The 15,450-nt window shown below is 52.1% G+C and overlaps 1 protein-coding gene across 1 annotated transcript in view; it reads left to right on the forward strand.

Moving 5' to 3' along the window:
• ACTN4 (actinin alpha 4) overlaps window positions 1-15,450 on the forward strand; it is a 79,177-nt gene that overhangs the window by 57,943 nt on the left and 5,784 nt on the right. Inside the window, exons 7-14 of the mRNA XM_084905628.1 lie at window positions 571-652; window positions 1,395-1,480; window positions 6,213-6,305; window positions 7,975-8,205; window positions 8,766-8,913; window positions 12,028-12,178; window positions 15,002-15,110; window positions 15,244-15,384. Of these exons, the coding sequence (XP_084761754.1) occupies window positions 571-652; window positions 1,395-1,480; window positions 6,213-6,305; window positions 7,975-8,205; window positions 8,766-8,913; window positions 12,028-12,178; window positions 15,002-15,110; window positions 15,244-15,384 (1,041 nt within the window). The remainder of the gene's footprint in view (window positions 1-570; window positions 653-1,394; window positions 1,481-6,212; window positions 6,306-7,974; window positions 8,206-8,765; window positions 8,914-12,027; window positions 12,179-15,001; window positions 15,111-15,243; window positions 15,385-15,450) is intronic.

Below are 15,450 nucleotides of genomic sequence, written 5' to 3' on the forward strand. Positions count from 1 at the left end.
TAGAGTCAGAGAGCAGGCATTCCAAATGGAGGAGGCACGGGCCTCATTGAGCCTGTTCAAGTCACAGGGAGTAATGCAATTGGACTCTAGCTGGAAAGCAGTAAGGACACGTGAAGAAGGGTCCGAATTAAGTGCACTTTAATCCCCTAGCAGTTGGAGACGGCATGAAGGGATGGATGGTTCAGAGAGGTTGGAACGTGGAGACATTCAATTTGCTTCCCCCAGAGATGTTTCAAGTCTGTCCAGCTGTCGGGTTCAGGACAGGGGGCTTAATCTGTGGTCTGGATAGTTGAAAACTGTAAGAAAGGAGCACATTTTTTTTTCTGGAGGAAAGATCCCCTTTGTCCAACAGGATTTTCAGAGGCGTCCCTTTGGGTCGGAATTGACTATTCAGGTGGCCTCCTCTCCCTGCCAGTAGCACATGTGGCTAAGAACTGCCTAAAAAAGTACCTTTTCCAGTCCTAACCCCTCCCCAGATCTCTTCCTTTTAGGCCAGCCCTGGGTCCCTTTTGTTTCTGGATCCTGCCCCTGACTGAGTTCTTCCTTCTTTCCTCATTTCCCTCTCCTCAGGACGACCCAGTCACCAACCTGAACAATGCCTTTGAAGTGGCAGAGAAATACCTAGACATCCCCAAAATGTTGGATGCAGAGGGTATGTACATCCCTTTTGTTCAGTCAGCACGTTGTTTCTTGTGTATCTTATGGTAACTTCAGACAGTGGCAGAGCCAGTGAGAATGGCGGAGAATCTGGGTGAACCCGGGACATTGTGTCTCCAGGGGAACCAGAGCAGGAGCAGCCTTTGCAGGCCAGACTTGCTCAGGGATAGAGCAGGGTGAGGAGTAGGGAAGAGGGAGCTTGAGGAGGATTGACTCTGGAGGCTACCATAGCCCTGCCTGACCCAGTCCCATACCTGGGGGGAGGCAAGGAGCAAAGTGACCAGGGAGGGCTCGCTCCTCTGAATAAGCAAGGCTTCTATTTACCCTGCCTGCTGTGGATTCGGAGTCCAGAGCCCACCCATTTGTAGTGTTTTGTGTTTTCCTTTTCTGGCTTTTCTCCATTTCCCATCCATGCACCACCCAGCCAGGATCCATGCCTCTGGCCTCTCGTGGCCCTTGGGGTTGACTGTCCAGAAGCCCCTTGAGACCATTCTCAGAGAGAGGAAGTGGCCTCATTTTAATCCAGTTCCCACAGCTGTGGCCTTTCTAGAGCCCATGGGGATGGAGGGGCTCAGGGTGTAGCTGAGCCTACCAGAGTCACCAGGGGTCATTGAGTCAGTTCTAAGGGACCTTCTTCTGGGATGTCTGTGATCTTGGGAGCCTTTGGATCCCGGTGAGTGAACACCCCTCCCCCACACCAATACTTGGGCAGTTTAACCCTTGTCATTCACTTGCAGACATCGTGAACACGGCTCGGCCCGACGAGAAGGCCATAATGACCTATGTGTCCAGCTTCTACCATGCCTTTTCGGGAGCGCAGAAGGTACCGGGCAGGGCCAGGCAGGCCCACCTCGCTGCCACTGCCCAATGCCACTGCTGCCTCTCGCCTCCCATGCTCACCTCATTTCTCTTGCAGACGGCAGTGGCCTCTCCGACTGGAAGCCATACCCCAGTTCCTTGGCATTGCTGCCACCCTTTGCTCACAGTCTATTGAGTGCCCAATCTGTGCCAGGCTCTGTACTAGGCACTGAGAATACAGTGGTGACAGTCAAGCAGGGTTTCTGCTTTCATGGAACTTCCGTTCTGGTGGCTGGGGCAGACAACAGGCATATTCACAGATCAAGTAATTTCATGTGATAAGCTCAGTAGAGAACATGGGACAGGATGGGGGGACAGAGAAGCCCGAGGGCTGCTTTAGCTGGGGCCATCATGGGAAGCCTCCAGGAGGTGACATGAACAGCACTTGGAGTGATGACGAGGAGCTGTCATGTGAAGATCTGTAGGAAAAGCATTCCAGGCAGAGTGTAGAGCAAGTGCAAAGGCTGTGAGGCAGAAATAAGCGTGGCTTATTGAAGGAATGGCTAGAGAAGAGTAAGCGAGGTGAAGGTGCAGAGCCAGGCTGTGTAAGACTATTGTAGTCTGAGATCATGAACTTAGGTTTTAGTCCTAGCCAGTTTGGCTCAGTGGATAGAGCATTGGCCTGCGGACTGCTGAAGGGTCCCAGGTTCAATTCTGGCCAAGGGCACATGCCTTGGTTGCAGACTCATTCCCCAGTAGAGGGCGTACAAGGAGGCAGCTGATCAATGATTCTCATCATTGATGTTTCTATCTATCTCCTTCTTCCTTCTCTGAAATCAATAGAAACATATTTTAAAAATAAAATCATTATTAAAAAATAATAATTTAGGCCGAAACCGGTTTGGCTTGGTGGATAGAGCGTCGGTCTGCGGACTGAAAGGTCCCAGGTTCGATTCCGGTCAAAGGCATGTACATTGGTTGCGGACACATCCCCGGTAGGGGGTGTGCAGGATGCAGCTGGTCGATGTTTCTCTCTCATCGACGTTTCTAGCTCTCTATCCCTCTCCCTTCCTCTCTGTGGAAAATCAATAAAATACATTTAAAAAATAATAATAATTTAAGTTTTATTCTAGGGCCCCAGAAAACTATTAAGTGGTTTATTCTGAGGTGGCAGAAATGATCTTACATTTTCAGAAAGATCAGTTAGGGTCTAACCCCTCCAGCCCCAATGGCTAGTGTCATAAATCCAGGCCTGGTTCGAAGAGGAATCCACCCCCTTCCCTTACCAAAACCTAGCAAAATGGCCCGCATAGCCAAAGCCAGGGTTTGGCTTCCAGTCTAGAGCAAGCGCTATTTCTCCCGCATGAGCCTAGGGCCCAGTCCCAGCTGCCCTCCCTGCATCTTTCACTCTCTCTTGCTTCTCTCTCTCTTTCTCTCTCTGCGCAGATATTGTAGGCACTCTGAGGCCAGATGAGAAAGCCATCATGACTTACGTGTCCTGCTTCTACCACGCTTTCTCGGGGGCTCAAAAGGTGAGCTGGGGTGGGAGCACACCTGGCTGCTGTGTCTAAGAGGCTTGCCCTTGCCGGCCTCCTGTCATCATCATCCATCTGTGGTTGGCCAGGCTGAGGACTGACCCGCTCAAGCAGGTTTATTGTGACCATGGGCTTCAGTGTCATCACTTAGCTGGCGCTGACACGACACAGATATTCTCTCTATGAATACAGCCTGCCTTGAGAGATTGCTGGTAGCGTCCCAGTTTCTCAGAAAGGGCAGTTGAGTCCCTGCATCACATTAAATTTAGCAGAGCTGCAATTGGGACCCGTACTCCTGACCACTCGGTTGCCCTTGTTCCTCTCTGTTCATGATCCACACTAGGCCACCTGCCTGGTGCCCTGGCTGTGCCCTTTCGCTGGAGAGAACTGGCTTCTCTGCCCCTCTCTGTGGCCCCTTCCCCTCCCAAAGGGCCCAGGAAAGGCTCAGCCTGAGCAGGTTAGGCTGTTCTCTAAGCCTCCTCTTGTTGACCCAGCTCTCTGGACCCATCTCAAGCAGCTATGCTGACACAGGCAGAGCAGTCACAAGTGTGTTCCCAGTGGCAGTTCTCCCTGAGCATGGCTGATCTCATGCTGCCCCTGAGGAGAGACTCCCACATGAAGGCCTGCGCACCTCTGTCCCCTTTGCTTGCCTCCAGGTCTCTGGTTGTGGACAGCTATTCCCAGAGACCTGAGTTAGTGTCACCAATTGGCAAGTGGGCAGGGAGGAGAAAAAGAAACTAGCTTTTTTTTATGAGCACTTACTAGATGCTAGACACAGACTCTTAGTACCTACACATCCCTTTGTAGCAGGGGGTGCTATTATCCTCAATTAAAAGAGGAGGACATTTAAGTGGGTAGGGCATCATAGGACATGGACTGTCTGCTGCCTGCCGTGAATTACCTTCTTCAGAGGCCAGGTCAAGCAGGTGCTCCCTGTGCTAGTTTGCCCTGCCCAGGCTCTGCAATCTCTTAGCAGTGTGAGATAGGTCATTTCATCTCACTCAGTTCTCCCATCTGTAAAATGGGATTGTACTAGTACCTGCTTCACAGGGTTGTTCTGAGGATGAAATGACTGTTCCTGGCACATGCTCAGCTAGTCGAGTAGCCTTGTCCCTGCCCGCTGTGGTTCTTCCCAGCCCAGTGCCAGAGAGCCATTTTCATAGCCTCCTGCCACTTACCCGCATGAGGTGGGAGCTTGTGTTTAGAGTGTTCTGTGGGAGGGCATAGGCGGGTGAGTGGAAGGGACCCCCACCTTAGTGGGAAGGCAGGGTGGGGCAGGGGTGGATAGCAGTGAAGATTCATTGCCACAAACCCCAACTAATAGCACGTAAGCCATTGGACTCCCTCCTACTGGCCCCACGCCAGCCTCCCTGCCCATGCAAGAGTGCTTTCTCTTCTGCCCTGGCTACCCTCCTGTGCTTAGAGCTGAACTCCATGTAGTAGGGAAATGGAAGCCTGGAGGGGTTTTTGGGAGTGGACACTGGCAGGAAGACCCAGGACAGAGAACTTGGCCATTTTGAGGCAGCCAAACTGCTCTTATAAGGGAAGAAATAAAGGCCTGGCCCTTGGAGCTGCTGTTCACTAAGGCATTGCAGGATCCAGGCTTCTTTAGCCCAAGTTTGGGTTCCCCCCAGCCTGTGTCTGCTGCTCAGGCCAGCCATGGGATACTTTTTATTATTGCTGCTGTCTTTTCCCTGTAGACTTAAGCACATCTCTCTTTTTGTTGAATTTATTGGGGTGACATTGGTTAATAAAATTATATAGGCTTCAGTTGTACAATTCTCTAATATATCATCTGTATATTATATTGTGTATTCACCAATCTCATCTCTTAAAAGAGTGCTCTCTAGGGTTCTTTTTGTTTATAAATTGAAGCTGATCCCCAGGCTAAAGCATTTACTCCTTGTTCACTCATTCATTCATCAACCCGACTACCTAGAACACTGAACTCAGAGCTGGATGCCAGGAATTGGACAGTGAAACTGACCAGCAGCCCCCACCTTTGTGGGCCTGTGCAGGAGAGTGGGTTCAGCGTGGGGTACCATTGTCTTCCAATGAGTGGTCAGGGACTAATCTCTGTGGCTGCCCTGAAAGCTGCAACCTTTGCTCTGCTTGCACTTCGGGCCAGTGTTCACTGGCCAAACCCTTGTGAACCTCATCTCTGAGGAGCACTGCCTGGAGCCATTGGCAAGTATCCTGCAGCATGATGCAGTGTGTGTGTGTGTGTGTGTGTGTGTGTGTGTGTGTGTGTGTGTGTTTGCGTGTTTGCACACCAACCTTGGCTGGTCCACCACTCACCTGTCTGCTTGTCCCAGAAGCAGTGTGTGGAGGGAGAGGCTGGGCATCAATGCCTGTAGTTAGCCCGGTCTGGAGCCATCCCCAAGCCTCTCTGTTTTCCTTCCCCACCACTCTGTAGACCCTCCTCACTATTTCTGTTCCTGTTCTGTTGCCGTTTCAACTCTTCCTCTTGGATCCTTTCTGTGCTTCCTGAAAGGTACCTGGTCTCTCCTCTCTTGTGTGGAACCCCTTTCCCTCCTCCACTCCTCGCACCCTCCCTCAGCAGGCCAACACAGGACAGAGTCCTGTAGTTCTGGGCAAAAAGTAGTCACTGTCTCCACCACTCCCTGCTCTGTGAATCCCTTGCTCTGTGGACGGTGACTTTGGCCCAATGAGCCATCAAGGGGAGGATTTGGAAGGGGCTTAGTGTGTTCCGCCTGTGCACTGACCACCACACCAGGCTTCTCTGGAGGGGGGGGGAGGGCACCAGCATCCCCGCCATTTGCCCTACAGCTCTCTAGCACTCAGCCTCGCTGCAGTCTACCTTCCCACCCAAGGGGAGACTTCATCCAAGGTTTGGCCTAGTGGAGGACCCCACCCAGCTTGACCCAACCCTTCTCTTTGTGGGCTACTAGGGCGTCTGTTAATCCATTTCCTCCACTGTGGAGGCTTCCCAACCCTTCTCAGCATCCCCAGGGTCCAGGCCAACAAAACTGAGGGGCCTGATTATCTGGGTAGGAGCCTGAGCAGTAAGCTGTGCAGACGCCAGCAAGGGCTGTGAGGAAACAGGCACTCGGGGTGCCATCTTGCCGAAGCTGTACTTCTTTACTCCTCGGGAAGTTCTGTGTGGGCCATGGATGAGCCAGCTTTCTAGGGACTTGCCTGTCAGGGGGAGGGTCACTAGCCCCCAGGCAACCCTGACTGTGTGCACTTCCCTCATCCCAGGCTGAGACAGCCGCCAACCGGATCTGCAAGGTGCTGGCTGTCAATCAGGAAAATGAACACCTGATGGAAGATTACGAGAGGCTGGCCAGCGATGTAAGTGCCACTTACCCTACCCCCAGTGATACCCCCAGAGCTGAAAGATTGGGTCACCTTTGTTACCCTTGACCAAAGGTCATGTGACACTTGCAGAGTGAACAGTAGGTGTTACAGTGAGACTTTTTAGAAACGGTGATAAGATTACAGGCTGTAGAGTTTGCCTAAGCCAGTACGGGAATGTGGCCTTTCAGGTCGGTTTCACATGGTTAAGCATCAAACTGATATGTCAGCATGCTAGCTGGCTCCTGGGGTCTAGAGCTTCTATCTGGGTTCCAACACAAATACTCAAAGATAGAATTTTCTGAACACGGCATGGCTTTTGAATCATCTGGAGAGTGTTTTAAGAATTAACATTCCCACACCCTCCCCGTGGAGAGTCGGACTCAGTAGGATAGAGAGACCGAGAGCTGATGCGGTGCTGGCCAGGACTACGGTTGTCATGGCAGGTCCTGGGCAACAGCACTACAGGCTTAGGATCTGCCATTCCTGTCACCCCCTTTCCCAAGTGAGGAGACTGAGGCCCAGGCACACGTCCACTGTCACATGGCTGGTAGGAGAGAGAGCCGGGGTTCAAACACAGGTAGCTCTGCTCCAGAGCCTGACCTGGAGCATCGGTTGGGATGGTAGGTGTTCAGTAAATCTCTTCTGGATTCTGACCTTTATTTTGAAAAATTTCCATAGAAAAAAAACTTAAAACAGGTAAGCTTTTCAAGAGCAGTAATTTGACGGCTCTTCTATACCAGTGAGTGATTCCCAGACATTGAGATTTCATAGAGAGGAAAATTGGGGGGAAATTTTGACAACCAACCTATGGGGGTTGACTTTTTATCTTGCCAAGTTAAGGGGATATTTTAAAAAGAAAAGATCTTTTATCACCATTATTTCTAACACCAAGAAAAGGTTAAAGGTTATATATTTTGGGATCCCATTATTTCACCATATTTTTTTTATATATATTTCACCATATTTTTTTTTATAAATAATTTCACCATTATTTCACCATATTTTAAAAAGAAAAGATCTGTTATCACCATTATTTCTAACACCAAGAAAAGGTTAAAGGTTATATATTTTGGGATCCCAGCCCTTCCCAAGAAAGGGTGTTTGGCATCATGCATCAAGACGTAAAGGATACCTTTATCCTTCCTTGCTTTTCCCATTTTGTCAGAAGTTGTCATTGGGAATCACTTCTGAGCATATCCACGCTGCATAATAACTGATTTACTCTCCTGGGATTGTTCTAGAATGTACAGTTTGTTTGCTTCTTTGTGGCCGTCCTCACTCCATCAAAGACATGAGTAGCTCATAAAAATATATATCACCTTTTTCAATTTTACATTCTAATTTTTTATGCCCCAGGCCTGTGAATCGCGCTGGCTGCCCCTGAGAGAGCCAGGCATGCTACAGGTCCAGCCCTTGAGGCACTGACAGTCCAGTGAGATCTCTGAATAAGGGAGACCACCAAGGAGAGGCACAAACAGGAAGTAACCAGTGAACAGCACAGTGGTTCCGAGGGGGCACCCATTCCCAGAATTCTCTGCCCTGGGATCCCAACGGGAGGCTGGAGAACAGGGGTGATTCCCCAAGACAACCCTCCAAGATCTGGATGCCCAGGTGCCTGTGAGCCAGGGGTGGTCCCGCCACATGGCTTCTTGTGGGCCCACAGCTTCTGGAGTGGATCCGGCGTACCATCCCCTGGCTGGAGGACCGCGTGCCTCAAAAGACCATCCAAGAGATGCAGCAGAAGCTGGAGGACTTCCGAGACTACCGGCGAGTCCACAAGCCACCCAAGGTGCAAGAGAAGTGCCAGCTGGAGATCAACTTCAACACTCTGCAAACCAAGCTGCGCCTCAGCAACCGGCCTGCCTTCATGCCTTCCGAGGGCAGGATGGTCTCGGTGAGGGCGGGGTTGGGGGCAGAGGGAGCCAGGACCCAGGAGTGCAGATTCACCAGACAACCCCAGTCTTAATTGTTTGGCCAGTAAAGTCTTTCTTAACTAGAATGCACAGCCTTTCTGGTGCAGAGGTGGTGGGACTGCATTGACACTTTACCACCACCACTATCACACACCCCGCCTCATCGCTCCCCAGATTTTTATACCCATCCTCAAACCACACCAGTTTGTGTGGAATTGTTTGAATTTGGAACCCCAGTTCAAATTCAAACAATCTAGGACAACCACCAAGTTCTTAAGACCCCTTCTCAGGGAGGGACAGTATTCCCTGAATAGTCACCTTCTGAGTTTCATAGCCCCATCCATGGCATTTATTCATTTGCATTTATGCATTTAACCCAGAAGAACTGGTTGCACCTGCTATGTGTTGGGTTCTGTCTGAGTACACAGATAGAACAGCAGGAGGTAGATATGGTCTAGCCCATTGCAGCCTCCCTCAGTGAGGCATCGCCGTCCCAGATGACCTAGCTCCTGTGATAGCCCTGCCCTCTGCTGCCCTCCAGGATATCAACAACTGCTGGCAGCACCTGGAACAGGCTGAGAAGGGCTACGAAGAGTGGCTGCTGAATGAGATTCGCAGGCTGGAACGGCTTGACCATCTCGCAGAGAAGTTCCGGCAGAAAGCCTCCATCCACGAGGCCTGGACTGATGGTATGGTCCTCCCAACTCTCTTGTTTCTCAGACACACACACACACACACACACACACACACACACACATCCACACACCCCCGACCACCTGTCCTTTTCCTGATGCATTGCTCTTCTACTCTGGTCTCAAACATTAATCATAGGTGGACCCCTTCCTGGGTCATTGGAGGCCAGTCATCCAGCAATGCAGCCAAGCCACGTTGATAGGAAAATGACCCTGTTCCTGACCACTCTGCAGGGCTGGGGGACAGGTTCTTCCATCCCTGGCAGCCTGTGTGCAGACAGCCTGCCTCTGCCCTCCACACCCTTTGTGACCGAGGACCTCACGCTGTACGGTCTGTTCCCCAGGAGGGTCCTTACAGGCAAAGGCCTGGAGCCGCCTCCTGAGCCACAAAGCTTCTCACTGACTGCAGCCCCACAGAGCCCCCACAGGGCCTCTGCAGGATGGCTTCTTCCAAAAGGGCAGCCTTCAAGCCCTCCAAGGGCAGGATGGTCTCGGTGAGGGCAGGCCTCCTGTTTCTCAGCTCTGCAGCTGCCTGTTCCCTTAGATCAGGATGTGGAATTCTGTCATGCCTCTGGCCCTCAGTCAGGACCCACACTATGGTTGGGGTTCCAGATACCAGGGGCCTAAAAGCCTTCAGGAAATAGCCAGTGCCTAGAAAAGCTGAGAACCATCCATAGGACTCCACCCTCCTTCCTTCCCAAGTGTCTCTGCCTTCCTGCTATTACCAAACTCAGGGGTTCACCCACTGCCACCACTCTGCCCAGCTGATTTCACATTTTTTTGCATTGCTTGTGGTGATTTTTCATCCCTCCCAGACCCACAGTTAACCATGAGATAGATCTTCATTGAATCTCAGGGGAGCTCTTCTAGTCCCCCTCCCAGCTGTTTGTCAGGCAGCCCTAGCACTGGCTAGAAGGTAAGACCTACCCAGAGGCCCCACCCCAACAGCATGGGAACTCTGTATGATCTGCAGTCCTGGGCTATTCTCCAGCTGCAGCTGCCAGATCAGAGCAATGCCCTAACCTCCTTCTCCAGGGAAAGAATGCGGAGGGAGATGCTAGAAGGTGGGGCAAGCAAGACCTGGGCCAGAGGTATAGGCACCTCCCTCATGCTTTGAAGAAATGGCACCCATGGCTCTACCCCCAGCCCTGGAGGAGAGGATGTTGGCATTTACTTCATTCGTTCATTCATTCCACAAATACCTCTGAGCCTCTTCCCTGTGTTCATTAGTTCATTCGTAGGTGAGGTCCCTGCCTGGGAAACTCTGAGGCCAGCAGGTGTTGGCATTTTTCACATCAGAGGGCCTTGTGAACATAGTGGATTTTACAGCGCCCGCATCCCACACGTGGACTGAGCTGTTTTCCCTCATCCACAATTTTGCATGTCATTCAACAGGTTCAGGGCATCATCCTTCTGTATATCCCTTCTAGGGCCTCTTGGCCCGTGTTATCAGCTCTATAGTCTCTTTCCTGGGCTCCAGGAAACCCTGGGAAGATGGTCTCCTGATGCCCAGGGGTGTGGGTCTGATGGCCTACCAGTATTCCTCCCCTGGGAGTGATGCAGGAGCTGGCCTTCATGTGAAGGCATTCAGGGGAAGTTGGCCTGATCTTGTGCCAGAGTGGACTGACTGGCTCAGTGGCCTCCACATGCCCTAACCCCTCCCCTACCTCCCCACAGGCAGGTACATAGGCACTTTGACACCTGGCCTGTGTCATGAGTCAGCCTGGAGCCCCCAGGCAGGCTGCCCACTCTCATTCTCAACACCTGCTGCCCAAAGCCTCTGTATCGCCAACATATGCAAAACAGGACAGACCAGCCTCCTGACCGCTCTCAACATCCCTCACAGCCTATAGGGGTGTGATTGTTCCTCAGATCTTGGGTTATCTGGGGAAAGAAACAAAAATGAGCCTAATTCCCTTTCATGGCTACCCCTCAGCCTGCATACAAAGTGGCCATGGCTGTGGCCCAGTCGTCCAGCGCACCCCTTGCCAGCCTGAGCTGAAACTCTGCTGAGGCAGAGAAGTGCTAACCTACTATTTTGGTTCCCACCCTTGGGAGAAAGCAATTTCGGGAAGGGAATTGTAAGCTTGCCTTTGTGGTTACGTGTTCTACCCCAGGGCTGGGGCGGCAGGGCCAGTGGAGTCAGTCTCCCAGGCTGTGCCTCCTGTCTGCCAACGCCAGGCCCTGTCCTCGGGGTGGCTGAGGTTACAGTGGTCCTGGCTCTGTGCCTGCCCTTCTCGAACAACACCTCACTGAGGCTTCAGGCGCCGGCGTTGGCTCCATTCCAGAGATGAGGGAAGAGCTGGGAGAAACTGCCTGCCTTCCCACAGCTCTGAGTCTCTGCACCTGGAGGGCAGCTGCTGGTCAGACGCACTGGGGCCGCATTGAGGAGGGGGTCTCTGAGCTGCTACTCTAGGGGCAACCCAGAGTGGCTTACGGGAAGCAGTGCCCCCTCCCAGGCTAACCTTTTCCACCAGTTCTGCGGTACCTTACTGTGCTTCCAGGGCCACTCGAGCTTCTGTCCTGGGGCATATAATTAGCCAGGCTCCAGGTCTAATAACAGTGTTCCTCCCTTCCTTCAAAGGCCTAATGACAGGCCCTGCCTCACTGCACGTGCAAAGTCCTTAGGACAGTATGGGGCCCATAGGTATGTGATAAGACACCCCCCCAAAGGAGCCAGCCCACAAGTGCCAGGGAGCAGGCAGAGGGGTGGTCTCCAAGAACCCTAACTGGAACACTTCCCCTTCCTCTACCCAGCTGAGGCATGGGCTGCACCCCAGCCTTTTCTTCAGATCACAGCCCTCTACAGATGGTATAACAGTCCAGGTTTCCAGTCTCCCACCACTATGGACACTAAGTTTAGAACACATATGTTGAATTGGGATATCTGGCTTAGGCCCACACCACCACAGTGTCTCCCAGTCCATGCAGGATTTATTTGGGCTTAGAGATCCCTGGAAAGGTCAAGGGAAAAGGTTCTGGAAGTTTCTATTCATTCTCCGTTAGATAGGATGTTGTTCTGCCTCATTTCCTTGCCCCTGGTTGCACAGGCCTCTGGTGAACTCTTGGTGCATTGTTGTCTAAGTGCCTCCTGCCTTCTGCCCCACCCAGGGAAGGAAGCCATGCTGAAGCACCGGGACTATGAGACGGCCACCCTGTCAGACATCAAAGCCCTCATCCGCAAGCACGAGGCCTTCGAGAGTGACCTGGCTGCACATCAGGACCGCGTGGAGCAGATTGCAGCTATTGCCCAGGAGCTCAAGTAAATGCGGGCTCATGGGCCCATCACTTGCTTTTCCTCCAGCACCCCACCCAGAACAGTGGTGGACTGCAACCAAGGTCATGCTGCACCATGTCTAGAGTGGGGTCTCCCAGCCCTCTGCACCCATACCCCTCCTGCAGATGCCAGGGCCTTATGGGGTGATGTCTTTATCATTTCTTGTCTTATGAGAAACAATGCGGAATCTAGATGCTCTGACCCCTTGTCCTGATTCTTCAGGCTCTAGGGGTCCCTGGGCTCCACTTCCTTGCCTGCCACAGCAAGGAGATCCCTGGTCTCTGATAGGGTCCCTATTCCTGCTCCTCCCCAAGGGACTTGGCTGCACAGAGTGCACAGAGAGCCCATTGTTCTGCCCCTTTCCTCTCATGCTCAGAAACACTATTGTAAGGCCTTCCAGGCAGCCGGGTTCTTTGCCCTCCCTTCCCTGCCCCAGTCAGATAAACTTGTGCACACAATTAGTACACTGAATCTCCAGAGCCAGTGAATGAGGGCCTTATTCCACCAGTGCAATGGCCATCAGCAGGGCGGACTCGGGGTGGGAGGGCCAGGCCATTACTTCATGGAAAATCCATAGGCTCTGGAGGGACAGCAGGGCTCCCAAAATAACTCTGTTCAAAAATAGGATTCTTAGCTAGAACTGCCCTTTCTACAGTCATTCCCAGAGTTCTGCTTGTTCCTACATGGCTGGAGCCAGCATGCTGTCCTGTGATGCCCCATGCCAGGGAGGGCCAGCTTATTCCCTGACTCATTTGCTCCATATTGCCTAGTTTCTTGGGGTTCCCCGTTTGCTCACCAGAGGCAGAAGTCCTATGGGGCCTTTCTGTACTGGAATACAGGGTCCTTGCTGGGGCCTCCCCTTGGGGTCCTGCAGACTCTCCTAGGATAGAGCTCCTGCATTTGGCACACCCAGGCCAAGGACAGCAAGGCAAGGCCACACACGCAGTTTGTAGGGGTCATGGAGGGTGGCACACGAGTAGGTTTCTTAGCTGGCCGGCGAGCCCCTGGAAGCTGCTAAGAAACATTTTGAATAAATCCCAGGCCAGCCCGCTTCTCAGGCACTGGGAACTGCCATTTGAAACCCATCACCCTGACCCAGGGAACAGGCGGTCCCTGAAGCAGCTTTCTGGAGAGTAGCCCTAGAGGAGGAAGGGCGGGGGGCGCGCCTGTTTAGGGTACTGTCAGCTCCCCCAAAGATGAGTCAGAGGACCGAGAGCCAGCCAGAATGAGCCCTGATTAATGGCAGTGATGGAAACTCCAAGAGCACTCGGTGCTCTATCTGTACCTGCTCACTCAGTCTCCCAGCCTGGGTGATGGATAGCCTTAAATGTTGGTGTCTTCTGGCACCCATGTTACACAGGAGGACTGAGGCATAGAGAGGACAAGGTCACATAGCTAGAAAGCAGTCAAGGCAGGAGTGGAGCCCAGGCTGCCTGGCCCTCTGGAGCAGCGGTCACCAGCCCGTGGTCTGTGGACCACTGGTGGTCCGTGAGGTCCGAAAGGTTGGTGACTGCTGCTCTGGAGCATAGCCTTGCTCCCACTCCCTCTGCTAGCCTTGCCTGCTCCCTCCTGCCCCTGAATCCAGGCAGGTGACACAATCATTCCTTCCCTGCTCTCCACCCCTCACCAGTTCACCAAGATTTTGCCTCTATGCCAATTCCCTAGTGCTTTACTACTAAGAGTATCCAAGTGTCTGGACCATAGGAGATGGGAATACTGGAGCTGATGGGGGATTTTGGGGGGGGCAGGGAGCATGTGGAGGGCTTGGGACCAGTAACGATTATCAGCCCAGGATTTTCAAAATCTAAATCATTTGAATAATAATACCTGTATCCTAATCAGCTTACTTTTTTCTTAATTTTCAATTGCTTAGAATTAAATTGCAGGCTAGTTTTATCTGTGTGTGTGGTGTGTGTGTGTTTAATATATATATATATATATATATATATATATATATATATATATATATATATATATTATTGATTTCACAGAGGAAAGGGGAGGGAAGGAGAGGTAGAAACATCAATGATGAGAGAGAATCGTTGATTGGCTGCCTCCTGCATGCCCCACATCGAGCCTGCAACCTGGGCATGTGCCCTGACTGAGAATCAAACCCTGACCTGGTTCATAGGTCAACACTCAACCAATGAGCCAGATCGACTGGGCTTGTGTGTGTGTGTGTGTGTGTGTGTGTGTGTGTGTGTGTGTGTGTATGTATGTGTTAATACCCATTAAAATAAATACACATCCTTTAATAAATAGCTGTTATTACTTTTACCTGTTAGGCGTCAAGGACTGCTCCCAGCACTTCACAAGCTCTCTGCGATAACCCCACCACCTCCTCACAAACAAGAAAGCAGGGTTCCCTCTCTCAGGGCCACACAAGTACAAAATCAGGGAGCCAGAATTCAGGCGTAGGGAACTCAGCTCCGGAGCTCATGCTCTCTAACCAGCGTACTCTTCTCGACTTTCTTTAAGTGGGAAAGCAATCCCCATATAAGCTTGGTCAAGGACCACACTCTGTGCCCCCAACTACCTGCCCACCCATTTAGTTTATCACAGTTTAGCAGCCCATAGAGTGAGAGAGCAAGAGGAAGCCCCTGCCCACTCCTTTATCCCCTCCCCCTCCTCCACTCCTGAATTCTTCCTACCCTGGGAGGCCAGAAGTCATAGGAGTGGTGGGTGACTAATAGCCTTCAACATTGCTATCCCCTGGTACCAAGGCCTGAGACTTTAGGGGGCAGTTGGGTCCGGGTCCACTCATTGCTGGCCTCTGCCAGGTCTCACCACCCTTTGCCCTGCCTACAGTGAGCTGGATTACTATGACTCCCACAATGTCAACACCCGGTGCCAGAAGATCTGCGATCAGTGGGACGCCCTTGGCTCTCTGACCCACAGTCGCAGGGAGGCCTTGGAGGTGAGGAGGGACAAAGTCACCCTGGAGCCTGCTGTACCCACTGACCCATTGGGACCTGCAGGCCCCTCCCCATCACCACTTCCTGCTTATTGACTACCTCTCTCCTCTGTCCCTGCCCCTCCCCACACACCAGAAAACAGAAAAGCAGCTGGAGACCATTGACCAGCTGCACCTGGAATACGCCAAGAGGGCAGCCCCCTTCAACAATTGGATGGAGAGTGCCATGGAGGACCTCCAGGACATGTTTATCGTCCATACCATCGAGGAGATTGAGGTCCGCCCCTACCCATCCTTCTTGTGGGACCTCTGAGGGGCTGGGTTGCACCTCACTCCTTCTTCT

Source organism: Pipistrellus hanaki (assembly GCF_964339955.1).
Source record: "Pipistrellus hanaki genome assembly, chromosome: 15".
In the NCBI taxonomy this organism is placed as follows: domain Eukaryota; kingdom Metazoa; phylum Chordata; class Mammalia; order Chiroptera; family Vespertilionidae; genus Pipistrellus; species Pipistrellus hanaki.